The 25,828-nt window shown below is 64.6% G+C and overlaps 1 protein-coding gene across 7 annotated transcripts in view; it reads right to left on the bottom strand.

The window, feature by feature from the left end:
- Positions 1-2,182: 2,182 nt before the first annotated feature.
- CUX2 (cut like homeobox 2) overlaps positions 2,183-25,828 on the bottom strand; it is a 250,152-nt gene continuing 226,506 nt past the window's right edge. For 6 of the 7 annotated variants that reach the window (XM_070066196.2, XM_070066198.2, XM_070066199.2 and 3 more), the window contains exons 11-22: positions 25,056-25,247; positions 24,922-24,980; positions 24,338-24,386; positions 24,161-24,260; positions 20,212-20,862; positions 19,511-19,612; positions 15,593-16,365; positions 15,002-15,161; positions 9,307-9,576; positions 7,142-7,330; positions 6,047-6,320; positions 2,183-5,022 (exon numbers count right to left, since the gene is read on the bottom strand). In XM_070066196.2, the coding sequence (XP_069922297.2) occupies positions 4,221-5,022; positions 6,047-6,320; positions 7,142-7,330; positions 9,307-9,576; positions 15,002-15,161; positions 15,593-16,365; positions 19,511-19,612; positions 20,212-20,862; positions 24,161-24,260; positions 24,338-24,386; positions 24,922-24,980; positions 25,056-25,247 (3,621 nt within the window). In that variant the 3' untranslated portion in view covers positions 2,183-4,220. Of the gene's footprint in view, positions 5,023-6,046; positions 6,321-7,141; positions 7,331-9,306; positions 9,577-9,609; positions 10,372-15,001; positions 15,162-15,592; positions 16,366-19,510; positions 19,613-20,211; positions 20,863-24,160; positions 24,261-24,337; positions 24,387-24,921; positions 24,981-25,055; positions 25,248-25,828 lie in introns of those variants that run through there. The other variant, XM_089323128.1, reaches the window with a different exon arrangement.

The following is a 25,828-nucleotide window of genomic DNA, read 5'->3' as shown; positions in this document are numbered from 1 at the left end:
CCCCACGCGGCGCCCCGGCCGGCCTCGGGGGCCTACAGAACACTGGATGGCGGCGACGGCGCTTCCCCACGCAGGCCGCGGAAGCCCGGGGAAGGCAGCTCGGCGCCGTGTGGACGCCCAAGCAGCCATGTGGAGAGGCGCAGCCGGGCAGAACTGAGGCCCCAAACCCAGGGCCGGCACCAACCCGAGGCCCCTGAGCGCACTCAGCTCACGGCACGCTCATCAGGGTCCAGCCCCCAGAACCCGGAGCGGACCCACTCCCGAATTCCACGGAGCCACGCGGCACCGGCCACATCCGCTTCAGGCGAGGAGGCGGGCAGGGCTCTCAGCTGACCCAAGTGGCTCCTGCAAGGGCAGCCCGGCTTCCACAGCCACACGGACCTGGGCCTCGGCTCTGCAGGGCTGGGCGGTCCCCTCGGTGAGGTTTCTCTTTGCACTCACCAAGAAGGGGCCAGGAGGGAGGCTGCTGGCTGCAGGGTGGCCGCGGAATGAGGAGAGGGAGGGGGTGAGGGTGGGCAGTGAGGGGCGTGGAGGCACGAGCCAGGGCCCCTCCCCCAGCTCCTCAGAGTGCAACCTCCTGCTTGGACCCCATGGCTGCCCAGGACCCTCCAGCGGGGCGGGCACCATGCCAGCTGCTACAACCTCCCTCGCCCCCCCCCACCAGCTTCCTCGGGACGCCCCCGCAATGTCCTATGCCAACCCCACCTCTTGCCTGCTCTTCCCTCTGCACACCTCTGCTTAAGCGGGGGTGGGGGGGTGGGGGTGGGGGGAGGACATTCGCCAGACCGCCCCAGCTCCACCCCCTGCTCTCCCCACCCCCAAGCCCAGGGCACCTCCTCCTGGGAGCCTCCTGGCCGCCGCCTCCCTCTCAGCTCAGCCCTCCACAGCTCTGCCTTCGGGACAGGGGCCGAGGGCCTGGAGGGGAGCGGCCCCCCGGAGCAGCGGCTTCCTCAGCCCCGCAGCTGGCTCCCGCCCGCCCCTGCATCACCCGCGCAGCCCTGACCTCTGGCCCTCTCAAGAGCTGTGGCCCGGGGGCCCCGGGGCCAGTCCTCCACCTGCTTCCCGTCTTCCCATCCACTCTGCAAGGGGTTGTCACACGGCCACTGTGGGGGGGGAACCGCGGGTTAGGCACTGGCTCCACGAGGCGGGGCTGGGATGGGAAGCCCCCAACCCTCAGGAGCTGCGGGAGGGTGGGGGCTGTGCCTCACCTGGTGCCGACCCCACACGTCTCCCCAAGCGCGTGCCCAGGAGGCCCAGGGGCCGCCCCACCGGGCTGGGAGCAATTCCTTCTCCTGAGCGAGGCGGGAGACGCGGGGTAGTCACGCTCCGGGCCCCCAGGCCCTCCCGCACTGCACCTCCCGCACGGACACAGCCCTGCCCTCCACTCACGCTCACGAGCTCCTGCTCCGGGCGTCCGGGCGCACGCTCACAGGTCACGCACGGAGCGCTCCTCGGGACGATCATCCGAGCTGGCTGCTAGGACGCCCCCGTTTCACAGACGAGAAAACTGAGGCCCTAGTTGGGAAAGGTCCACGCTGTGCTGGACGCTAGGAAGCCCCCCCCCCCCCCGCCGGCATTTTCCCACCAGCAGGCCGAAGGCCCCAGCCACTCTCACATTCTGTGGGGCTGGCACAACTTGTACCCTGGCTGGGCTCAGTGGCCTGGGGCCACTGATGTGGAGCCACGGGGCCCGGGTGGGTCATGGACTGTGCCCCGGCTAAGGACGGCCACCCCTCCACCCGCTGCAGCCACGTCAGAACCCGGCCCAGTGTGGCCGCGCCTACGGCTGTCAAGAGAAGCGGTCAGCGTGGTTTTTCTGGGACATGCCCTGTGTCTTAGAACTGGCAAACAACTCAAAACCCAGTGCGTTTTGTGGGAGTGGCCATTGAGAGCCACAGGTCGGACGCTCTCGCCCCACAGTGGGCTGTAAGGGTTTGAGTCCCAGCTCTGGAAGACCTCGGAGGCAGCAGGGGATGGCTCCAGGAGTTGGGTCCTGCCACGGGCCCCTGGCTCCGGCCCCGGTCCCGGTATGGCCGCAGTCACGGGCCCCTGGCTCCGGCCCCGGTCCCGGCATGGCCGCAGTGAGCCAGCGCATGGGAGCTCGCGCGCTCTCCAATAAGAAACGAACACATTCTGGAACACCCGATCCCCGGCCTCGGGACAGAGACACGAGACACCGGGCTAGTATACAATTCTGTATTTAGCGACTCGTTGACAGAACGCGTTCCTTTTTTTTTTTAATTTTAAACAAAGTTCATCAATCTCTCATAGAAATGGTTTGGTGTGGGTTTTTGCTCTCTGACCGTTTCGGGACGAGAACCTGACCAGGCTGTTCGGGGGTCCGTGAGCTTCAGGCACAACAGGATCTGCGTGTTCCGGAGCCCGGGCCGAGTGCTGCGGCAAATCCCGTCCCACTGAGGCCAGACGCAGGGCTCGCGGAACCCGAGTCAGCGTGGCGGCCTGGATCGCGACGTCGTGTTGGTGTTGGGAATAACAAGTGCTGGTCCCCCACGCGTGTCCTGATTGTTAACAGGGCGGCGGTGTCTCACTTGTTCCAGATTTGACTACTCCGAGAATTGGCCACTGTTTTCTATTGTCAAAATATAAAAATACCTTCATCTGGATAAAAATGTAGACAGTGGAAAACTCTTCAATGCATAGCCTGGGTGAAGGGAGGAGGTTCTCCCGCAGGGTTCTTGCCGGCTGGAGACTGCGGCCTGGGCTGGGTGCGTGAGAGCTGGGATTTCTGCAACGGTCCTCACCTGTCCCCCTCTGGCCACCTCGCCTCCGTCGGCTCCCCCCAGCCCCCCGGCACTGCACTGGCACCGGCCGCGGTCACCTCTCCATGGTTATTCTTGGGAGTCGCCCAAGTCAGTCTTCCCACAGAGTTTGAGAAAGGAAAACAAACAAAAGCAAGAGAGTGAGAGACTCAGCAGCCAATGGGGCGGCCGCTCCATCCGAACCGGAGACCGGGCCGCTGGGGAGGGGCTCCTCTGCTGGGAGGGGGTCCGGTCCCGGCTGCCCGGCAGGTCATGCAGTAGAAGGCAGGGGTGGCTCAGAGCCCGGGACGGAGGGTGCTGCTGCTATCTGGCCCGGCCCAGGGGCCGCTGAGGAGGGGAGGCGGGGGAGGGGAGGCGGGGGAGGGGCACGCGGGCTCTCGACTTCGAAGGGTCGACGTTTCGGTGCTGGTTGCTAGGTCTCAGTGCTCGTGCAGTGACCAACACCGTCACTTTCCGAAAGCACGGAGCAGGCGAGGGGCGGCCACGGTCTCGCTCGGGAGTGCCCACGTCAGACCGCGGGGACGCTTCCCAGGCTGCGGCACGGTGTCACTGTGGCTCTGGCGCCACCCTCCGAGCGCCTGGCCCCGTGCCCGGCTTTCTGAAAGATCTGGAAACACTTCTCGTCTTCAGACGTCCGTGGCCCGTGGGCTCTCCCCCGGGAGTGTAAGCAGTTCTCGTGCCGCGCCGTGTCTCGGACGGGCGTCTACAGTGTCTGCGTCAGCACGGGACGCTCTGTGTCACCAGGGCTGCAGGGACACATCCCCGATGGCACGGCGGCGTTCGTTTAGAGTCTTTCGGACTTTGCTTTCTCAGCACGGGTTCTGGCAGGGCAGCAGCACTGCGCTGTGTCTCACAGACAGGTGTGGGGGGGACTCGCAGTGCCAAGGCTGGCAAGACGCTGGTCAGTCTCTTAGTGTCTTGTGATGGCTTTGAGCAATTGTCTTCTTTTAATCTCATCTTGTGGCAAAAGCGACACAACTTCAGTGTAGACTTCGCAACAGTTGTGACAGCATCCTGATTTTATAACTCTCTGTAATATCAAAACAGCATCGGCTGGGAATAAATTCCAAAGGATCCTTTATTAAAATATCTAAAAGAGGTCTATAAATATTTATTTATTTTTCTAAAAGAGTTTGGAGTTTTCAGGTGAAAACGTGGTGCCATTTTGCTTCTGCCTCCTCGGAGGGGTGAGGAGGAGAAGAGGGGCGAGACCCCCGGTGCCTCCTGGGCCGATGGTGCTGAGAAGAGACGGCAATGGCATTTGCCCCGCTGGCTCACTGCCAACTTCATGGAACCGGGATACAACAAAAAACGTAAACGGCCTAACATCACTGTCCACACTTGGATGGCTGAGTCCGTCCCTCCCCACCCTGCCCTGAGCGGGGGTGGGAGGGAGAGAAGGAAGCTGGTCCCCAGGGTGTCCCGCCCCCTGCCCTGCCTTCAGAACTCCCACTCCAGGGCCTCCTCCCGATTGGCGGCCCTCTCCAGCCGGTAGATGATGCTGTTCAGGTTGGCCATCTTCTCGTGCCGCCGCTGCAGATTGGGGTTCACCTTGGCACTGGGGTGCAAGGCTCCAGTTGTGTCGGCAGTGGGGCTGGCACTCGGCACTTTGGCAGGGGGGGCGCCAGGTGGGGATGGGGAGATGGGGGCTGAGGAGGAGGGGACAGGCGACACAGACATCATAAGGCCTGGTGAGGAGGCAGCTGAGGGCGAGTTCAGCGACACCTCCAGGCTGCAGCGTGAGGACTCTGAGGCTGACTTAAAGCTCAGAGGGTCTGAGTGCGGCCGCTCTCCAGCCTCGGCCTCCTGTGGCGGGTGTTGTGAGGGGCAGTCTGGAATGGTGGCACCTGGAAGGAGGGGCCCTGAGGCCACTCCTGGGAGTCCGTCATTCCCCGGGGAACCGGAAGGCTCCTCTCGGGGGGCACGCTGGTCGTGGTCCGGCTCCCCTGCGTTCAGGGGTGGGTGGCCCGTCCCTCTCTCCGCATCCTCCTCCACTTGTTCCTGCTTGATCACCACGTGCGCCTTGTCCTGGCTGCCCAGGGCTGTGACGCTCTCCTCGGAGCCCTCTGGAAGCTCCAGCTCCTTCACGGTCGGCTTCTGGTCCTCGGCCTCGGAGTCGGGGCTCTGTGGGGTGGGGTCTGGGTGGGAGTGGCCTGGCGGGAGGATGCCGGGACCCCCGCTTGGGTCGAGGTCTGGCTCGTCTTGGGTCCCCTCCACCAACATCTCCCGGCGCATCCGGGACCTGGGGCAGAGACGGCCATGAGCCTGGGCTGGAACCCTCTGACCCTGGACTCGATGACCCCACCCACTGCCCGGGGGGACTCCCAAAGCTAAGAGGGGCTCCTGGCGTTTTCTCTGTGGACATGCTGCTGCCCCCTATCCCCACGGCCTGCACCAACAGGAACAGGGGCAGAGCCCACAGACACTGGGGTGGTGGCTTTGCTGCATTTTCCATGGTGTCTGGTGCTCAACAAACATTTGGCCAAATCCCACATTCTTCTGTAATTGGTAGGCTCCGAGTTACTTCTCTCGAGAGCAGCATTCTCTCTGTTCCTTGGTGCAGACTCCTACTCGACCTTCAAAACCAAGCCCAACACCACCTCTTCCACGAGGTCGCCCCTCTGGAAGCAAAGGACGAATCCCCCTCTCTCTAAGCTCCTTCCTGTCTGACAGCACTGCCGGGCTCTGGGGCGGGACTGCAGGCTGCTTAGGGGCGGGGACGTTGGCCGTGAACCCTGTATCTCTGGCCCCTGGCTCAGTGGGCGTTCATTGCAAATGCGATGGAGGGGAAGGGCGAGGCAGGGGCTGCCGCCCACCCGCCTGCCGTGTGGCAGGCCTGGGTCTGGGCCAGGCCTCAGGCAGTGTTTCCCGCAGTCCGCTCCAACTGACCACACTCCGGCACTGGGGCAGCTATGGGGGCCCTCCCCGGACATCCCACAGCCCCAGGGCCCCACCCGCGGCCACACGGCCAGAGCTCTTGGCAAAGTGCTCCTCCTCCTCCTCCTCCCTGCCCGGGGAATCTGGTGGGGGCTCCCTGCCCATGAGGCTGTCTCCTCAGGGGTCCCTCAGCCAGCGCAGAGCCGCCCTGGCACCACACTGCAGGCCAGTGGCTGCCCGGATGAGGGCTGGGCCGTGGGGAGGCAGCCACTGGAGGAGAACCTCCCCCTGACCCGCCGGGGAACCCAGCAGGCGCCCCCACAGCCCTTAGCCTGCTCTGGCCGCGTCTGCCCGGGCTGGGGTAGGCGCAGGGCCGCCGCCCGGCCCACCTGTAGTTGTGGAACCAGTTGATGACGGTGTTGGTCTTGAGGTTGAGCTGGAAGGAGAGCAGCTCGATGGTCTGCTGCGAGGGGTAGGGCTCCAGCTGGTAGGCCCTGCGCAGCGCCTCCTTCTCCTCGGGCGCCAGCACCACGCGCGGCTTCTTCATCTGCAGCAGGCTCACGTCCTGGGGCTGCAGGCAGGGGCTGGGGCACTCGGAGCGCGCGGCGGGCGACTCGCTGTCCGAGCCCGTGCTGACCAGGCCGTAGCGGCGCTTCAGGTAGGCTGGGTGGGAGGGAAGGAGGCGGCTGCTGAGAGCAGGGCCGGCTCCCGCCCTGGGCCACCCACTCCCGGGGGGGCGGGGGGAGCACACGGAGCACACGGAGGGCGTGGTGATGGCAAAGCAGCCACTGCTGTGCGCGGGACACCAAAGGGCATGGACCAAAGGGCTCGAAGCCACAACCTCAGAAGCACCCTCCGTGGTCAGAATGAGGGACACGGGTCACCGCAGCATGGAGGAGGGAGGGGATCAGGGCCTCACTGGATCCTCAGACAATGCCGCCAGCCGGGGCCCAGCCTTGGCCCTGCCCCAGGCGCCCCTCGCAGTGTGGCTTCGCCTCGGTGCACAGGAGCTGCCCTGACACCGGGGGACCCCTGTCCAGCTTTCCTCTGAGCTCCCGGCCTGGCCCCGTGCTTCCCTCACTCAGAGGCGCTCTGGGCTGTGTTCTCTACCAGGGACCCGAGGGGGATGTGGCTGAGAACGAGCAACCTCCTGCCCATGGCCACCAGGCAGCCTGTGAGCTGGCTCAGTGTGCACCCGGCAGAGGTGAGGGACGTGGCAGGAGCCGGGGCCTGCAGCGAGGCAGTGCTTGTGGAGGTGCCGCGGGGGCTGCGGGGTCGCAGGAGGGAAGCGAGAGGCAGGGACTGCATTCCCGAGGCGGGCAAGGCAGACGTTCCAAGCGGCTCTGGCGGGACTGTTGTGCACACAGTGCCGTGCCTGGCAGAGACGGCACGGCCGAGGCCCTGTGGCTGAGTCACACCTAGGTTTCATTCCAAGGGGACACTGAGGACGCCCAGAGCTGGGCCCACCCTCTGCCCAGTCCTACCTTTCTTCTCCAGCTTCTTCATGTCCCTCAGCTTCTCCACGTTGTGGGGGTCACTGAGCCACAGCTGCATACGCACAAAGGGCTCCCGCCCCTTCAGGCTCAGCTTGTGCCAGGGTTTGGGCCGCGACAGCAGGTCAGACACGGAGCCCTGTGTCAGGCCTAGGATGCTCTCCCCAAACAGCCGCTGCCCTGGGGACAAGGGAGGAGGGCGACCTGTCACCCCAGGCTGGGCAGGTCAGACACGGAGCCCTGTGTCAGGCCTAGGATGCTCTCCCCAAACAGTCGCTGCCCTGGGGACAAGGGAGGGCAACCTGTCACCCCAGGCTGGGCAGAGAAGCCCACTCCCAGGAGAGACAACGAACAAGCCGGAGACCCGGGGTGGGCTCGGGGCACTCGCCACTGCCTCTGGCCGGGGGCCAGAGACGTGGGGGAACCCACACTCGCCACGGAGCCGACATGGACCTTTCCACGTAAGAGACGCTGTGGGGAGTAACGAGACAGTGACTAACACAAGTGGGTTCTTCATCCCAGGGGATCCCTGAAATTGCCTGCAAACTTCATGCCTGCAACTTTGCAGCATCTCGTAGAGGACAGCTTGCAGACTCCGTCTGGATTCTCAGTGTGCACATCCTCTGACCTGGCATCCTGCTGCTGGGCACTCGCCCCGCGGTGACACCTGCCCCAGTGCACAGAGGCGCACATGTGTTTTTAAAGGCAGTGGGAAACTGGAAACAAAAAAATGCCCATCAGCTGGGCGACAAAACAGCTGCATCCATGGCCTGAAACACTTGCAACAGTGTAAAAGACACGTGAGCCCTGAAATCCTCCAACTGGGCAGGGGACCAGCAGCTGCAAAACAGCACTCGGGTTTCAAATGCAAGCACAAGACAAGGGGGGTACAATTTCATTACACAGAAAAGAGACGAGACGAGGTGTACGCATATCCTCGTGTGTGTTCAGAAAGTGTCGGAGAAACAGAAGGAGCGTGACTCAGAGACTGGGTGCTATTTCCTTATTTTTTTAACTAATTTTTCCCCTTATACTGTTTGGTATTTTAAAACAATGAGTATCCTTGACCTTGAATCGACCCTGGAGGCTTCCTGGTCAGGCTGAAAGGCCTGTGAGAGCATCTCAGGCATGGGAAGCCAAGACTCTGTGGCAAAAAAATATCCTGCACGGGGGACCTCTGTGAGACCTCAGTGGAAAGAAGGGGCCATCAAAGAAGGAGACACTCTTCTCGGAAGGGAGAGAGAACTTCCACTTTGCTCATGGCCGTGTCCAAATACCAATGGAGTCCATGGTCACAGAGGGCTTCCATAGCCGTGGCAGCCCATGGCAAGAGCCTTGGGTGATCACTGACGTCATAAATAGGAGTGTTAATTGTTAAATCAACAACAGGAGTCACTGTGCACTTACTCCCCATGTAGGACCTCCATCCCTAATGAGTTGTACTATGAGAATCAACTGCAAATTTTGTTCCCAAACTGTACTCTATATGTTGTGTGTGTGCATGGGTGAAAACTGTTGAAGTCTAAGCTTAGCATGGAGTTGGTCCTCTATATAAGGTCAAACTAAAAATGAACCACAATGAAGAACACAATGAAGAAGGAGATGGGAGAGGGAGAGGGAGAGGGAGGTGGGATGGGAGTCAGGGCGGGGGGAGGGTGGGTATGGGGGAAAGAACTAGTGTATCCCTGAAGTTGTATCTTTGAAAAAAACGCGTTCATTAAATAAATAAAAAATAAAAGATAAAAGATATTTAGGAAAAAATAAAACAATGAGTATGTCTTATTTTGATGACAGACGTTCCAGGGAAAACTTTGGAGTCTGCATGGACCCTTCTGGGAGGGGCCCTAACCTGCATCTAAGACTCAGAGGAGTCTGCGACCCAAGCAGCGGGGGGTCCTAGAAGAGAGCTCTGCCGTGCCCTGGGCGGCACTGGCTGTCGCATCCCTGGGCCTCCTGCCAGGAAGCTGTGGGCACTGTGGGCGAGGGGTGCAGGTAGTTCAGACCCGCGTCCGCTCTCTTCCGCCCACTTGGGGAGGCAGGTCAGTCAGTCCCATGGAGGGCTGACAGCACCTTCCGGCTGGGGTCTGAGGGCGCCCTGCTGAGGCAGGCAGAAGCCGCCAGGGCAGGAGGCTGTCCCCGGTTCTGCCACCCCGTACCTAGGTTGTTGTCTGTGAGGACCTCCTTGACTCTCTTGGTGATGGAGTAGGTGTCCAGCTCGGGGGACATGGCCACCATCTCCTGGATGCCGCCTGTGGCCTGGCTGCCCGAGTACATCTTCCCGCCGGTGGAGGAGCCGGCGCGGCCCTCCGGCTGCTGGTTCTCCTTGCTGCTCTCCAGCGACAGGCTCAAGGGCTCCTGGGAGCTCTTCTCAGGCTCAGCAGGACTAGGAGGTGGCGACGGGGAGGACCGTGGCTCCGTGGGGCTGGCTGTGGGCACAGAGACAGAGGTCACTGCAAGCTGGTGTGGACGCTCACAGTCAGGGCGGCTGGCCTGGCAGAGCCACGTGCTGCTGACCACCCATTCTGCGGCCACCACAGCAGCCAACATCTCAGGAACGGACCAGCCTGGACACTGAGCCTTTGCATGGAAGGTCGATGGTGAAAAGGATGTTCACCAAGTCTCCGTGTGTCTCCACCGCAAGGCACTTCGTGCATAAATCTCTCTCTCTCTCTTACACACACACACACACACACACAGTATTACCAGGACAACTGAAGAAACGTGAATAAAGATGGAGGTTACACAGGAGTGCAGCGTCACCGGCAGGCGTCATCATTTATTTTCATTACATTTGAAAGCGAGTGGCGGGGAGAGACAGACAGGCAGAAGCGACACAGACTGTTCCTTCAGCTGCGGTTTCACCCCCGAATGCCTGCGACAGCCAGGCTGAAGCTGGGAGCCTGGAGTTAAACCTGGGTCTCCCGCGTGGGTGGCAGGAAACCAAGTACTGAGTCACACCGCTGTCTCCAGGGTGCGCCAGCAGGAAGCTGGAGTCGGAAGTGGAGCTGAGAACTGGAGCAGGCCCTGTGACACGGGATGTGGGTGTCCTAAGTGGCTGTTTGGCCGCTGTGCCGACAGCTCCCCTCTCAAAGCCTTGTGTCCCTGGGAGATCCCCGCGGGAGCATTTAGGGCTGAGGGGACATAACGTCATGGTGCACAGATGTGGCAAAGTAAGTAACTGGTGACTCATAGGGAGTTCGCTGTTCCATGGTTCGTTTGTTCTGTAAATCAGAAATGCCAGCAAAATGCAAAGTTAAGCAATCATAGAAAGAAAAAAAAGCCCACCAAGGCCAGCACCACGCGCAGCAGGTTGAGCAGCCTTCGGTGGCGCCAGTGTCCCGGCACAGGGCACCGGCCGGAGTCCCTGCTCCTCTGCTTCTGACCCAACTGCCAGCTAGCATGGCTGGGGGCAGCAGGAGAGGCCCCTGTGCTCGGGTCCCCCCGAGAGACTCAGGTGAAGCTCCTGGCTTCGGCCTAGCCCAGCCTGGCTGGTGTGGCCATCTGGGGAGCGAACCACAGGACAGAAGACCTCTCTGTCTCTGCCTTTCAAAAAAATAAATAAAAAATATCTTTAGGCCGGCGCCGCGGCTCACTAGGCTAATCTTCCACCTGCGGTGCCGGCACCCTGGGTTCTAGTCCCGGTTGGGGTGCCAGTTCTGTCCCGGTTGCTCCTCTTCCAGTCCAGTTCTCTGCTGTGGCCCGGGAGTGCAGTGGAGGATGGCCCAAGTGCTTGGGCCCTGCACCCCATGGGAGACCAGGAGGAGGCAGCTGGCTCCTGGCTTCGGATTGGCGCAGCGCCAGCCATAGCAGCCATTTGAAGGGTGAACCAATGGAAGGAAGACCTTTCTCTCTGTCTCTCTCTCTCACTAACTCTGCCTGTCAAAAAAAAAAAAAAAAAATCTTAAAAAAAAAAAAGGGCCAATAACTGCACAAGCCCAAACGCAGGAGATAACAGTGTGCAGTGTGTCACGTGGCAGCCAACATACCACGGAAAGACAGCCCACGCACACGGCCACGTGGAAAGGCGAGGTGTTTTTTTTTTTTTTAAACCACGTTCCCAGCATGCATTAGCAGAGCCAGCAGGGAGGGCAGTTAAGCGGGATGAGCTGGCCGAGCCTCCGCGAGGGTCCCTGCGAGGGAAGCACTGGGTGGTTCATGGCCTCTGGGGGCACTGAGGGCACTAGTGGGGGTCACGTGCTCAGCCCCTGCACCTCCCGAGGTGTGGGAGTCAAGCACTGGGCTCTCCCGGGTGACCTGAGCCTCGTGCCAGCCATCCAGGGCAGGGGCTGCGACCTAACGGGGCGGGAACACGGTGGGGGCTCCAGAACACCAGCAACCTGTCAACTGCGCCTCTTCCGCGGGGCACTCAGCTTCCACCTGCTGGACGTCTGCTGGAATCGGCACAGGAGGCCGGGGAGGGGAGGGAGCACCAGCGAGGCTGCCCCACCTTCCCCCAAGGAGCCTCCTTCCCTGCGGGAGGTCAGTGGAGTGCTCCGATCAGAGCACGCGCAGGCTCTAGAACTGCCACGGCTGCCCGCGCCCCGCACAGAAACGGCTGCCTCCTGGCCTGGTGATCACAGCTCCGCTCTCTCGGCCCCGCCCACCTGCCCAGGTCTCTCCCGCTCCACGCCACAGAGGTCTGGCCACTTTGCAGGCCTTCCACCTAACCCACACTCCCACGTGTCTGTCAAGACCCAGCCCAACGGGCCTCACCCAGCTTGGCCACACACTGTCACCCCTCACACGTGCGGGGCCAGACCGCTCCCTTATGGACGACAACAGGGACAGATCACCGAGTACCGCCACACCCGTGCCCAGCGCCGTGCTGCGGGCCTGACCCCACGACCTCCCGCACGCCTCGCAGTCTCGGAGGCGAGGCCCGCGCTGCCTCATCTCAGGGGGAGCGGAGGCTCGGGCAGGTCAGCCAGGCGTCAGGGCCACACGAAGCCAGCGGCCGAGCTGGGTCCCAAGTGCAGGGCTGACCGCGCCGGCACGATCCTCTTGCCCATGACCGTGAGCCCTCGAAAGTGAGGACAGCCTGTCGGCCCCAAGGATCCCCGGGCCTCAGGCGGTGGAGATGCCAGCAGATAACTGCTGACAGTGTGCGTTCTGGCCAGGACCCTTGAGACCCCTGAAAGGGACGCGGAAGAGCCCCAAGTTCCTACATGCAGCACCGTGTGGGGGTGCGGCAGCCCACACCTGGGGTCCCGGAACTCTGCCCCCTGCCCCCAACCAAGCTGACCCTGGCCTTCCAGGAGACACTGGAGCTATGTGGCCAGGGCGTGCCGAGCTGGCGGAGAGGGGCTGTCCAGGGCTGGCAGTGTAGGGAGCCCACTGCGGGGGACTTCCAGGGCCCAGGAACCACCTGCACCCCTCTCCCTGACTCCCTCAGGGCCGGGTTCAGCCTGGGAGCGATGGGATGAGGATGAGGGGATAAACCCAGAGGGTGAGCAGGGAACAACCCAGTAGCATCCCACCCCACCCCCACGCCCACCCCAGGGCCTCCTCAAGCCCCCAGCTCCAGGCCCCTCTAACTGCTGCGACTCCGAGGACCAGAAGCACTTCTGGGAGGTTCTGACGTCATGTGCAGCAGGAGGCCCCAGGAGGCCAGGTGTGAACAGCCAGGTGGCCTGGGACGGGGCAGTGACAGGGCCCCTCGGCCCAGGCTGGGGACAGCAGGTACCAACTGGACCCCATTTGCCAGGCTGGTTCTAGGACAGGAAGTCCTATGTCCTGGGAAGCCCCCTGCCCTGGGCAGAAGGTTGGTGGTGACAGATGGGGCGGGGGGGGGGCAGAGAGAGGGTGGCGGGGGGAGCTGGAGAGGGGCTTGCCAGCTCTGACGCTTCCGGAGTGGGCGTGGCTCGTGAGGCAGGCAGCTGGCACGGGCGGGGTGCTCAGTACACCCCTCCCTGGCAGCTGCCTCACCCCAACTCCCTGAATGAGAGAGGCCCAGTGGCCAGTGCACAGGGACTGGCCAGGTCTCTGCACCCACTCCGCAGCCAGACTATGGGGGCCCTGAGGCGGGGGTCCACCCTCCTGCTGCCAGGCCCCCGGGCTGTGGACAGGGTGCCATCAGCCCTACGCTCTCCTGGAGGTCCTGACACCGCGCACCTGGGCACGGGCTCCCTGCCGCGGGACAGGGCGGATGAAGTGCACCATCATCATCATCGCCCACAGCCCTCCCACCTGGAACACGACACCTGCTCTTCTTGGCTTCGCTCTGTCCTGCCTGCACCCAAATCCTTCCAAAACAGGGGAGTTTTGCAAGAAACCAAAACCAGTGAGACACTCAAGCGAACAAAAACTTCGGGGAGAGACCACGTCACATGCCTGGGAAGGCCGGAGCAGAAGTGAGAGGGGCTGTGCCTGTGAGGATGTGGGGGCAGAGAGTGGCCCTGTCCCCAGGACAGACCTGTGCCCCACACGACTGAAAACAGCGGCCCAAGAGCAAGGCACACAGGGTTTACGGCGTTACTCGAGACAACCAAGATGCGCCTATCCGGGGCGGAACGCAGTCCTGAAACTCGGCACAGACCAGGTGAGCCCTGGACGTGCGACGCCAAGCCGGAAGCCAGGCACGAGAGGCCAGCCGCTGTGTGAGCGCGTGGGTGCAAGGTGCCCAGGGCAGGCAGACCCACAGGGGTGGCGGGGCGGGGAGCATGGGCAATGCCTGCTTAGTGGGCCTGGGGTCTCTGGCGGGGCGGCCACGATGTTGGATGTGCACTTTAACGACGCTGAAAATAGCAAAAGTTCTGTGAGCTTTACCACAACAGCGAAGTTCATGGGAGCCCGACCCAACCCATCGGGACGGGCACCTGCTCACTGGAGGGCTCTGGGCTGGGGACAGAGCAGCCGGGAGAGCCTGCAGGCTCAGCGCAGCCACCTCCCCTGGCCCTGGGTCTCCTCCTCTGTACAGGGGCTCCCCCTGGTGGACCCGGGTGAGGCCGACAAGCAGGCGCCGCGACCACGGAGTGGCCGCTGTCACTACAAGGGCCCTCACCGCGACCTCACGCTGCAGAACGCGGCGTTCGTGAAGTATCTCAGACACACAGAAAGACACGGGACGGCAAGTCCAAGTTCTTTCCCTCCCAGGCCCGTCACCCTCACAGGCGCAAAGGTTCGTCCTCCAAACGTCCCTTCCTCTTCGGAAGGGAAGAGGAGCAGATCTGGCCAATGGTCTCCCCCGCCCCCCGGGCCTGCAGCCGCTCTCCCAGGGCAGCACATGGCGCTGTGAGTGAACGCGTGTGCACAGGCGTGTCTCGTGGCCTGGCCGCCGCCTCTGAAAGCCACCTGACTTGGTTTCTGAGCCGCATTCCTGGAGAGTTCTGTGAACCTGGGAAGTGGCTTTGTGGCACTTATCCCCACTTTTCAGACGGGGAAACTGAGGCAGCTCAGGCACCGGCACTGGGCAGCGCGGCCTTTCCTTCTTTGCTGCTCTCAGGGCTCGGCAGGAGGGCAGGGAGGCTGTGTGGGCCTGGGGGCGCTCACGTGCCATTACCCTCCGAGCTGCAGGCCCTACCCGGCCTGGGCCATCGCGAATGGCTGGCTAACGGCTGCCCGTGGCCCTGGTGAGGAAGGATTCTGGGGTGCATGCTGGAGGCAGAGGGTGGGGCTCCCCGGGAAGGTGCTTCCTCCTCCGGCTGGAGGTCCGGTGCTGCCTGGGGCTTTCAAACCACGGCCCCAGCCTGCAGCCAGGGATTCAGAAGCCCCCTGGCGGGTAGAGGAGGGTAGCGGGGAGCCAGACGGCTGGGGAGAGCCCGGGCAGCTGGCCGCACGGGCCCCTGCACAGCCAGGGAGACCGAGGGCTCTCTGCAGTTCCGGGGTGCGGCCCCCCTCTCTGGCGGTACTCACCCTGGGAGGCGCCGGGCTGCTGGCCCACGGCCTGGCCCAGCTGGTCCGAGAGCCACAGCTGCATGCGGATGAAGGGCTCGCGCCCCTTCTGCGTCAGCTTGCTCCACGGCTTGGGCCGCGACAGCATGTCACTCACGCTGCCCTGCGACAGGCCCAGCACCTGCAGGTGGGTGGGGCAGGCCAGCTGTCAGCACCCCACAGGGCCCGTCAAATCCCACGCACCCCGCTGTGCACCCTTCCCGATATCCTGACACGGGAAGGACCCTGAGTGCCCCCTCCTCCAGGAAGCCTTCCCGCACCTCCCACTAGTTACTACCCCTCCTCTGAGCTTGCCTGGTTCTCTGCCTGCTCCTCTGCTAAGGCAGAGTTGATACCACAAGTGCTGGCAGCGGGAGACCCCAGGCTGGGCTCAGCCCTTTAGTGGCTGAACCAGGAAGGCGTGGAGGGCCCTGGGGGGGGGGGCGCTCTCAACTGACCCGGGAGGAAGCCCCTCCCTCTTTCAGCAGGCACGGAACTGCCCAACGGGCGGGGCCTGGGGCCTGGGGGCCACGGTCCCGGCACCCCCACCCCTGCCCTATCCACGGCCTTCACCTTCTCCCCGAAGATCCGCTGGCAGATGCCGTTCTTGGCCAGCTTCTCCTTGACCTGGCGCGTCAGCTCCAGCGTGTCCACCTCGCGGTACATGTACAGCTCGTACTGCTCAGGGGTCAAGGGCGGCACTGTGGGCTTGAGGGTGCGCGGCACGTAGGCCGGGTAGTAGGCCAGCCGCCCGCCGCCCGCCTCGGCCACGGCCCCCTCAGCCTTGAGCTCGCCCACCCTGGGGGGCTCGTCCTCGCCCGCCGCAGCCTCGTCCTCAGGGGACGCGGTCCCCTCGTCGCCACGGGGCCAGGCCCGCCCGTTGGGCTGGCTGGAGTAGCTGGAGGAGGACGAGGAGAGCGAGGGCGAGACGGAGGCGTAGGGGCGGCTGAGCAGGCCGCGGTCCGAGGCCCAGTGCTGGTCAAAGTAGCCGGCGTCGCCGATCTCGGACTTGACCTTGCGGATGATACTCTGCACGAAGGCGGCCGGGGACAGCACCGGGAGCGCTGGCCCCGCGCTGCCGCTGGGGCCCCCGCCGCCGCTGTCCTCCTGCTTCACATAGGCGGGGGCCCCGTTCTGGCTCACGGCGCCCAGCGAGGGCCGCTCTGGGGGCGAGGGAGGCCCGGGGCGGGCCCGGGGGGCCGCCTCCATCTCCAGCAGGGCCTGCTGCTGGGCCTGCATCTCGCGGCGCGCCTGCTCCAGGATGCTCTTGATGGCGTCTTCCGAGGTGCTGGTGGCGGCCGTGCCGTTGGGGACGCTGGGCGGGGCTGCCGGGTTCTTGGGCTCACCTGTGCGGAGGAGGACAGGGTGGCCAGAGGCCCACAGGTGGGCAACCACAGCGGCTGAGCAGCCAGGCCAGTGCTCCACCCTGGGGCTGAAAACCAGCTCCGGGGAAGGGTGTTCCGCGGCGGTCATTAACGTACAGAAGAGACGCGTCTATTCCAGGTGCCATCACCCAGCCACGCCGATGGCCAAGGACAAGGACAGAGGAAGCCAGCCGAACGGCGGCGTGAGCCCACATGCGCCCGGCGAGGGTGTGTGCTCACACAACGGAATGCAACATGGCAGCCAAACAGGATGCCACCTGCGCCAACACCTGCGTGGTCGTTTTTTTCTTTTTAACTTGGGAAGGAGAGCGTGGGAGAGCATGTGGGCTCCCAGCCTCCTGTTCAGTCCCCAAAGCCTGCGACGGCTGGGCTGGGACCTGGCGGGGCCGAAGCAGGGCGCTGGGGACTCCACCTGGGCCTCCCGTGTGGAGTGTGTGTCACCTGCTGTCTCCCAGGGTGTCACACAGGAAGTCATCAGACCCAGGCATCCCAACCCGCGCGGATGTGAGGTTCGTTCTTTCTTTTTAAAAAGGATTTATTTATTTGAAAGGCAGAGTTATAGAGGGGGAGGGGAGAGAGAGAGAGAGAGAGAGAGAGAGAGACCTCCCATCTACTGGTTCACTCCCCAAATGGCCGCAGATGCCAGAGCTGGGCCAGGCTGAAGCCAGGAGCTGGGGCTGCACCCAGGTCTCCACAGGATGCAACTGGCCGTCCTCCGCTGCTTTCCCAGGCGTGGTAGCAGGGAGCTGGATCGGAAGTGGGGCAGTGGGGACCTGACCTGGCGCCCACTTGGGACGCAGGTGGCCGCTTAGCCCGCTGCGTCACAGCATTGGCCCCGAGGTGCGATCTTAACTCCAGGTTGGCGAGTGGGAGCAGCGCGTCCCCGGAGGTGAGACGAGCGCTGCAAGCTCTCTATGCGGCTCCAAACACGCGACATAAACAGCGTGTGGTCCGTCTCCCACACGGCCAACTCGGGGGAAATGAGAGAACCAAGATGCGGGAGACAAATCAGACAGGAGGCGGGTGGCAGGTGAGGAACGCGCCAGCGGGCTCTGCGTTCTGGAAGTTTCTAAACCTTAGGTCGGGCCACAGGCTCGCCAAGGCTCATTCTGTGGCACGGGCCGGCCACGCAGGGGGCAGGCGCGAGCACTCTGTGTCCTAAGGAGTGACAGCTGACGTGGAAGGGAGAAGCTGCTGCCCTGTGTGCTCCCCACAGCCCCCCTCTGGGCTCTCTCCATGAGGCCTCCATCTCATGGACCCTCACGGGACCCCCCCACCCCCGATAGCGCCTCTCGCCTGTCCTCTACGGGGGCAGATGTTGTGGCCCGGTGGGTGAAGCCGCCTCCTGGGATGCCACATCTCACTTCACAGTGCTGATCTGAGTCCCAGCTACCCCAGGCTTCCAATCCAGCCTCCTGCCATGTGCCTGAGAGGCAGCGATGATGGTCCAAGTACGCGGGTCCCTGCACCCACACGGGAGACCCCAGTGGAGTACCTGGCTGTGCTCTGGCTTAGCCCTGGCTGTTGCAGGCATTTGAGAGTGAATCAGTGGATGGAATCACTTTCTCTGTTACTCTTTTTTTTTTTTTTTTTTTGACAGGCAGAGTAGACAGTGAGAGAGAGAGACAGAGAGAAAGGTCTTCCTTTGCCGTTGGTTCACCCTCCAATGGCTGCCGTGGCCGGCGCGCTGCGGCTGGCACACCGCGCTGATCCGATGGCAGGAGCCAGGTGCTTCTCCTGGTCTCCCATGGGGTGCAGGGCCCAAGGACTTGGGCCATCCTCCACTGCACTCCCTGGCCACAGCAGAGAGCTGACCTGGAAGAGGGGCAACTGGGACAGAATCCAGCACCCCGACCGGGACTAGAACCCGGTGTGCCAGTGCCGCAAGGCGGAGGATTAGCCTAGTGAGCCGTGGCGCCGGCCCTCTCTGTTACTCTTGTAAATAAACGAATAAATACATCTTTAAAAAAGACATACAAATCAGCCACTGAGGCCAACTGGGGGGTGAGCCATCGGATGGAGGACCTCTCCCTCTCCGTGTAACTCTGACTTTCAAATAAATAAATAAATCTTAAAAAAAAGAACCTTGGGCCCCTGTGCTCATGTGGGAGACCCAGAAGACGCTCCTGGCTCCTGGCTTTGGATCAGCTCAGCTCCGGTCATTGCAGCCAATTGAGGGGTAAGCCATCTGATGGAGGAGCTCTCTCTCTCTCTCTCTGCCTCTCCTCTCTCTGTGTAACTCTTTCAAGTAAATAAATAACTCTTTAAAAAATACATACAAATAAAAAAACTGTATAGTGTGAGGGCCCCAGGGCTACATGAGTGGGCAGTGTAGGCTCCTAGCTGGGCAAATCCCCCTTCCCCCCTCACCCCTCCCAGGAGCCGGGCAGATGTCTTGACTCCCAGCAGCAAGCAGCAGCCACCAGGGGGCAGCAGACACTGCAGAGTGGAGGGGCCGAGCTGAAGCCGGCAGCCAGGTTCCTGGGCAGCCAAGGCCTACGCTGGGCCAACTCTGGACCCTTCTGCAAGAAGCCCCAGGCGTGTGAGAGGCACACACCGGCAGTCATCGGTGACACTGCAGACCTAGAACACCAGAGACGGAGCAACAACTATGCACCATCACCTGTGCTGGTGGCTGGCCCTCCGGTGCACCTGCCGGGCACCAGGCTTGCTGTGGAGTGCTTGCGGGTCCCAGCTCATCTGACTGTCACACGACTGGTGAAAGGAGAAGTAATACAGAAACCAGGAGGATGCAGGCACCAAGAAGCCACACTCTGCCCCGCGGTCACACAACTGACGAACAGCATCTGGCCCTGAGCACACAGGAGTCAGGGCAGCATCTAGCCTCGCAGGACGGGGGTAGGAGGCTTCCTGGAGGAGGTGGTAAGGCAAGAGCAGGGGGCAGCCAGGGCAAGGGTGCCGGGGCGAGGACGGTGTCTGAGGCACAGGCAATCGGCAGCCGGCGTGACTACAGACAGTGCCCGCAAAAGGCGGAGAGGCCTGGCGCAGCCTGACAGCCTCAGGGTCCGAGGCCTCGCGCGGGGCTTGGCATCTGGTCTCGAGGGTCCTGTCCCACGTGTGAGCCCTCCAGCGTGCACGAACTCACCCCCCTTCTGTGACTCGATCTCCTTCTTGGCCTGCTCCAAGATGCTCTTGATGGCGTCGTCCGAGCCCGTCTCAGGCGTGCGGATGCGAGGGGTGATGCTGCCTGGGGAGGCAAGGAGGCGTGTGGCGCGGGCGAGGCCGGCTCCCTTCCGTCCCCGAGGGGCTGCAGATCGGGGCCCAGGGGCGGGGCTGTGAGTGTGGCAGAACCGCTGCTTAGCCCGTGCGACACAGACACACTGTGGGCACGGCGGTTCTGGCTTGAAACAGCGCAGTAGTGAAGCCGCAGTGAAGACGGTGCTGGCCGGCACCACGGCCGCTGCACCTGAGCTCCATACCCGCTGAGTCCTCAGGACTCCACCGACAGAGGGAGAAACCGAGGCACAGGCCGCTCTCCGTGATTACCATAAGGACCCGGTGTGGCAAGGTTGGCCGTCACCAGGCCGTCTCACAGATGGGTGAACCGAGGCTGGGAGTTGCTCAGGGAGTATCTGGCGGGGCAGGAGTATCTGGAACCAGTCTCTTCCTACTGTGGGCCTGAGCTGCCCCAGAAGGGCTGGATGGGCAGGCCCCGGGTAGGAGGGGCTAAGGTGCATTTCCTTCGTCTACAGAGGCAGGGCAGCCCGGGACACGCGGCTGGGAGGTGGCGGAGCTGGGCTTGGAGCCGGGTCCGAGCCCCCGCTGGGCACCCTCGGCTGCGCTCACCTCGCTGCCGCACCTGGATGGTCCTCAGGGCCAGCACGTTCTGCTCGTCACTCAGGAACTGCTTCATCTTGAGGAAGGGCTCCTTGCCCTTCACCGTGAGCTTGCGCCAGGGCTTGGGCCGGGCCAGGATCTCGCTGACCGAGCCCTGCGACAGCCCCAGCACGTAGTGGCCGAACACGCGCTGCCCGATGTTGTGCTTCAGCAGCTGCTCCTTCACCTGGAAGGCGATCTCGGCCGTGTCCAGCTGCTCCTCCTCCGCCCCCGCCGAGCCGCCCCCGTCCGCCGGCTCCGGGCCCCCAGGCGGCTCAGGGGCTGGGGTGGCGGGGGCCGTGGGGGGCTTGGCGCCGTAGAAGGCTGGCGGGAACACCAGCAGGCCGCCTGCCTCCCCCTTGAAGGCGGCCGGGGGCATCATGTGCTTGGACAGCAGCGGGTCCCCGGCCAGTCTCTCCCCCGAGGCCAAGCCAGGGAAGGGGGATGTGGAGAAAGTCCGAGGGCCGTCGGGCCCCAGGCCGGGGCCTAGCAGGGGCTGCCCAGGGCCAGGGGACAGGGGGTCTTCAGGGCCCGGTGGAGGCGGGAGCTGCTGGGGGGAGGCGAAGGCCGGCTCTGTGCCCAGCGGGTCCTTGATGGAGTCGTCCTCCGAAGGCTCCTCCTCTGGAGCGCCGGCGATGGACAGACAGACAGACCAAGAGGTGACGGATGGACAGAAAAACCAAGAGGCAGACAACGGGGGCGGGTGGGGGGGTGCTGCAGACACCCACAGCCACGAGCACCCCCTCAACTTTCCAACCCCTGAGCTGCCAGGTCCCGGCCAAACAGCATTTCGGGAAGCCCCCTCCTCACATCAGGAGCATTACTCAGCACCTGACCCCTGCCAGCTCACAGACGGGGACAGAGGTCACAGGCTACAGGGTCACGCAGCCACCAGGCGGGACCGTGCCAGGGCTCAGGCCAGCTATGGGGGCGGGGCGGGTGGCCCCCGGCCTCTTCAGTAAGGGCCCCTGCTGCCTGCTCAAGGGGCCCGGGGGGAGTGGAGCATTCTGGGGGCCTTGGGAGGGCCCGGGTGAGCTGTGAGCTTGAGGCCTGGATGTGGGCAGACACGCCGTGGCCAAGGCACACAGCAGGTGCCCAGTCAGTGGGCACCCCCTTGCTCTACCTGTGTGGAAGGCACCTGGAGCAGGCCAGGGACCCTGGGTAGTCCCTGCTCCCGGCTGAAGGGCACCTGTCCTCCCGTACCAGGGACCCTGGGTAGTCCCCACCCCCAGCCCGAGGGCACCCGTCCTCCCCTACCAGGGACCCTGGGTAGTCCCCGCCCCCAGCCCGAGGGCACCCGTCCTTCCCTACCAGGGACCCTGGGTAGTCCCTGCCCCCTGGCCCGAGGGCACCCGTCCTCCCCTACCAGGGACCCTGGGTAGTCCCCGGCCCCGACCCGAGGGCACCCGTCCTCCCCTACCAGGGACCCTGGGTAGTCCCCGGCCCCGGCCCGAGGGCACCCGTCCTCCCCTACCAGGGACCCTGGGTAGTCCCTGCCTGCAGCCCGAGGGCACCTATCCTCCCCTACCAGGGACCCTGGGTAGTCCCTGCCTGCAGCCCGAGGGCACCTATCCTCCCCTACCAGGGACCCTGGGTAGTCCCCGCCCCCAGCCCGAGGGCACCCGTCCTCCCCTACCAGGGACCCTGGGTAGTCCCCGCCCCCAGCCCGAGGGCACCCGTCCTTCCCTACCAGGGACCCTGGGTAGTCCCCAGCCCCGGCCCGAGGGCACCCGTCCTCCCCTACCAGGGACCCTGGGTAGTCCCCGCCCCCAGCCCGAGGGCACCCGTCCTCCCCTACCAGGGACCCTGGGTAGTCCCTGTCCCCCAGCCCGAGGACACCCGTCCTCCCCTACCAGGGACCCTGGGTAGTCCCCGGCCCCGGCCCGAGGGCACCCGTCCTCCCCTACCAGGGACCCTGGGTAGTCCCTGCCCCAGCCCGAGGGCACCCGTCCTCCCCTACCAGGGACCTGGGTCGTCCCTGCCTGCAGCCCGAGGGCACCTATCCTCCCCTACCAGGGACCCTGGGTAGTCCCTGCCCCCAGCCCGAGGGCACCCGTCCTCTCCTACCAGGGACCCTGGGTAGTCCCCGGCCCCGACCCGAGGGCACCCGTCCTCCCCTACCAGGGACCCTGGGTAGTCCCCGGCCCCGACCCGAGGGCACCCGTCCTCCCCTACCAGGGACCCTGGGTAGTCCCCGGCCCCGGCCCGAGGGCACCCGTCCTTCCCTACCAGGGACCCTGGGTAGTCCCTGCCTGCAGCCCGAGGGCACCCGTCCTTCCCTACCAGGGACCCTGGGTAGTCCCTGCCCCCCGGCCCGAGGGTACCCATCCTTCCCTACCAGGGACCCTGGGTAGTCCCTGCCTGCAGCCCGAGGGCACCCGTCCTCCCCTACCAGGGACCCTGGGTAGTCCCCGTCCCCCGGCCCGAGGGCACCCGTCCTCCCCTACCAGGGACCCTGGGTAGTCCCCACCCCCAGCCCGAGGGCACCCGTCCTCCCCTACCAGGGACCCTGGGTAGTCCCCGTCCCCCGGCCCGAGGGCACCCGTCCTCCCCTACCAGGGACCCTGGGTAGTCCCTGCCCCCTGGCCCGAGGGTACCCATCCTCCCCTACCAGGGACCCTGGGTAGTCCCTGCCCCCTGGCCCGAGGGCACCCGTCCTCCCCTACCAGGGACCTGGGTAGTCCCTGCCTGCAGCCCGAGGGTACCCGTCCTCCCCTACCAGGGACCCTGGGTAGTCCCCGGCCCCGGCCCGAGGGCACCCGTCCTCCCCTACCAGGGACCCTGGGTAGTCCCTGCCCCCCGGTCCAAGGGCACCCGTCCTCCCCTACCAGGGACCCTGGGTAGTCCCTGCCCCCTGGCCCGAGGGTACCCATCCTCCCCTACCAGGGACCCTGGGTAGTCCCTGCCCCCCGGCCCGAGGGCACCCGTCCTTCCCTACAAGGGACCCTGGGTAGTCCCCGCCTGCAGCCCGAGGGCACCCGTCCTCCCCTACCAGGGACCCTGGGTAGTCCCTGCCCCCCGGCCCGAGGGCACCCGTCCTCCCCTACCAGGGACCCTGGGTAGTCCCTGGCCCCGGCCCGAGGGCACCCGTCCTCCCCTACCAGGGACCCTGGGTAGTCCCTGCCCCCCGGCCCGAGGGCACCCGTCCTCCCCTACCAGGGACCCTGGGTAGTCCCTGCCCCCCGGCCCGAGGGCACCCGTCCTCCCCTACCAGGGACCCTGGGTAGTCCCCGTCCCCCGGCCCGAGGGCACCCGTCCTCCCCTACCAGGGACCCTGGGTAGTCCCTGCCCCCTGGCCCGAGGGTACCCGTCCTCCCCTACCAGGGACCCTGGGTAGTCCCCGGCCCCGGCCCGAGGGCACCCGTCCTTCCCTACCAGGGACCTGGGTCGTCCCTGCCTGCAGCCCGAGGGCACCTATCCTCCCCTACCAGGGACCCTGGGTAGTCCCTGCCCCCAGCCCGAGGGCACCCGTCCTCTCCTACCAGGGACCCTGGGTAGTCCCTGCCCCCTGGCCCGAGGGTACCCATCCTCCCCTACCAGGGACCCTGGGTAGTCCCTGCCCCCTGGCCCGAGGGTACCCGTCCTCCCCTACCAGGGACCCTGGGTAGTCCCCGGCCCCGGCCCGAGGGCACCCGTCCTTCCCTACCAGGGACCCTGGGTAGTCCCCGCCTGCAGCCCGAGGGCACCCGTCCTCCCCTACCAGGGACCCTGGGTAGTCCCCGTCCCCCAGCCCGAGGGCACCCGTCCTCCCCTACCAGGGACCCTGGGTAGTCCCTGGCCCCGGCCCGAGGGCACCCGTCCTTCCCTACCAGGGACCCTGGGTAGTCCCCGTCCCCCAGCCCGAGGGCACCCGTCCTCCCCTACCAGGGACCCTGGGTAGTCCCCATCCCCCAGCCCGAGGGCACCCGTCCTCCCCTACCAGGGCTGGCCAAGAGACTGGGCTTTTCCAGGAGGAATTTCTGCGCAGGGAAGAAGGCCTCCTTTGCTATGAGCAGCGAGTCGTCAGGCTTGGCCAGGCCCTGGGGAGACAGGCCATAGGGTGAGGGGCGGGGCTGGCGGGGGGCTCTGGGCAGCCCCCCGCCGCGGGGGCCCTTACCTGGGGGAGACTGCAGGTGCTGGAGGCCAGCTTCATGGCTTTCAGGATGCTGTGGAGGAGGTGGCGGGCTGAGGTCGGCCGGGCCCTGGGCTGGAGAGGCCCGCACAGGTGGCCGCCCACTCCATCCCCTGCGGAGGACGCCCGCTCCACCGGCCCCGTCCTGAGCAGCTCCCACCCTGCGTGGTTCCAGCCCACCACAGGTGGAAAACATTCCGGCAAAAAAACAAGCCAGGAAGTCCCCAAAGCACAACTTGAACTCGCCATGTGCTGAGTAACTCGGCTGCCCCTCAGGACGGGTGACACGGGGGCGCTGTGTCATCAGTAACCCAGAGGTGACTCCAGGTGCGGGGAAGGAGGCGCATCAGTCATTCGCAGACCCCGCCCCGGTTCGCGTCCCCGGGTGATGGTACAGTGAGCGTCACCAGGGCCCACCCTGGGGACCACACCCACACCCAGGAGGCCTGAGGGCACCACTCCAGGATGGTTATGGAGCGAGAACAGCACAGAGTGGGCCGTGGGGAGGGAGCCAGGTGGCCCCAGCAGGACAGAGCACTGGGGGGCTTGGGGGGCCCACTGCCTGGTACCTCAGTTCTGTCTTAATTTCTTCATAGTCAGACTGTGCCTGGAGCTTCTCTTCCAGCTTCTACAAAAGCAAACCAAGACGGTGAGGCCGGCGCGCGGGCTGGGCGGGCCGGCCGCCTCCGCTCCTAGGTCCTACCTCAATGGCCTCGGACTTGGCCGTGAGCTGCCGCTCCAGGTCGGCGATCTGGTTGGCAGAGGCCTCCTCCAGCTCCTGCAGCGAGCTCTGCAGGTGCTGCACGTCCTTGAGCAGCCGCACGATCTCCCTGTCTTTGGAGGCCAGCGCGGCCTCCAGCCGAGGGCCCGAGCACAGCGTGAAGTTCACCTTATCCTGGGGGTGACGGGGAAGGGGCCTTGAGGGGCTGAGAGGAGCGGAGCCGGCCCCCCCACCCCTGCCCCCCGAGCAGAATGGCGGTCCAGTTGTGGGGACAGCGCGCGCTTGCGGCGAGCAGGTCACTGTGTGGTCTACGCGTCCCCGGGCACACGTCGCACTTGAACTGAGACATTCACGAACCCTGACAGCTCCAGAAGGAAGTGGTTACTGGGCAGTGGGCGTGGGCATTTGCAGCAGAGTGGACAGTGTGAACTGAGGAGGGGTGTCTAGAGGTGCTGTCCCATGGGGACACCCCCTCCCTGGCACCAAGAGACCCTCGAGGTCACACTCAAGGTGCTGCAACCACAGGCTGTGTTTCAGGTAGCTCCTTCCTCCTCCTAGTCCCCTGACGGTCCCAGACCCACGGCCGCTCTGGGCAGAGACCCGGAGGCTGCGGTTTGCGGCACCTGAAGGCAGGCTGGTCACAGGCTCAGTCACAGATCCATCTAAGCAGCACCGGGGAGAAGCCACCAGCAACCCAGCTCTCCCAGCCCAGCTCTCTTCCAAGAAGATAAATGCCAATTAAAACAGGAAGCGGA

The sequence above is a fragment of the Oryctolagus cuniculus genome, chromosome 21, assembly GCF_051225735.1.
Source record: "Oryctolagus cuniculus isolate XC-2025 breed Fujian yellow rabbit chromosome 21, ASM5122573v1, whole genome shotgun sequence".
Lineage (NCBI taxonomy): Eukaryota > Metazoa > Chordata > Mammalia > Lagomorpha > Leporidae > Oryctolagus > Oryctolagus cuniculus.
Note: the sequence above shows the minus strand (reverse complement) of the source record. Positions and strands in the feature narration are given on the sequence as shown.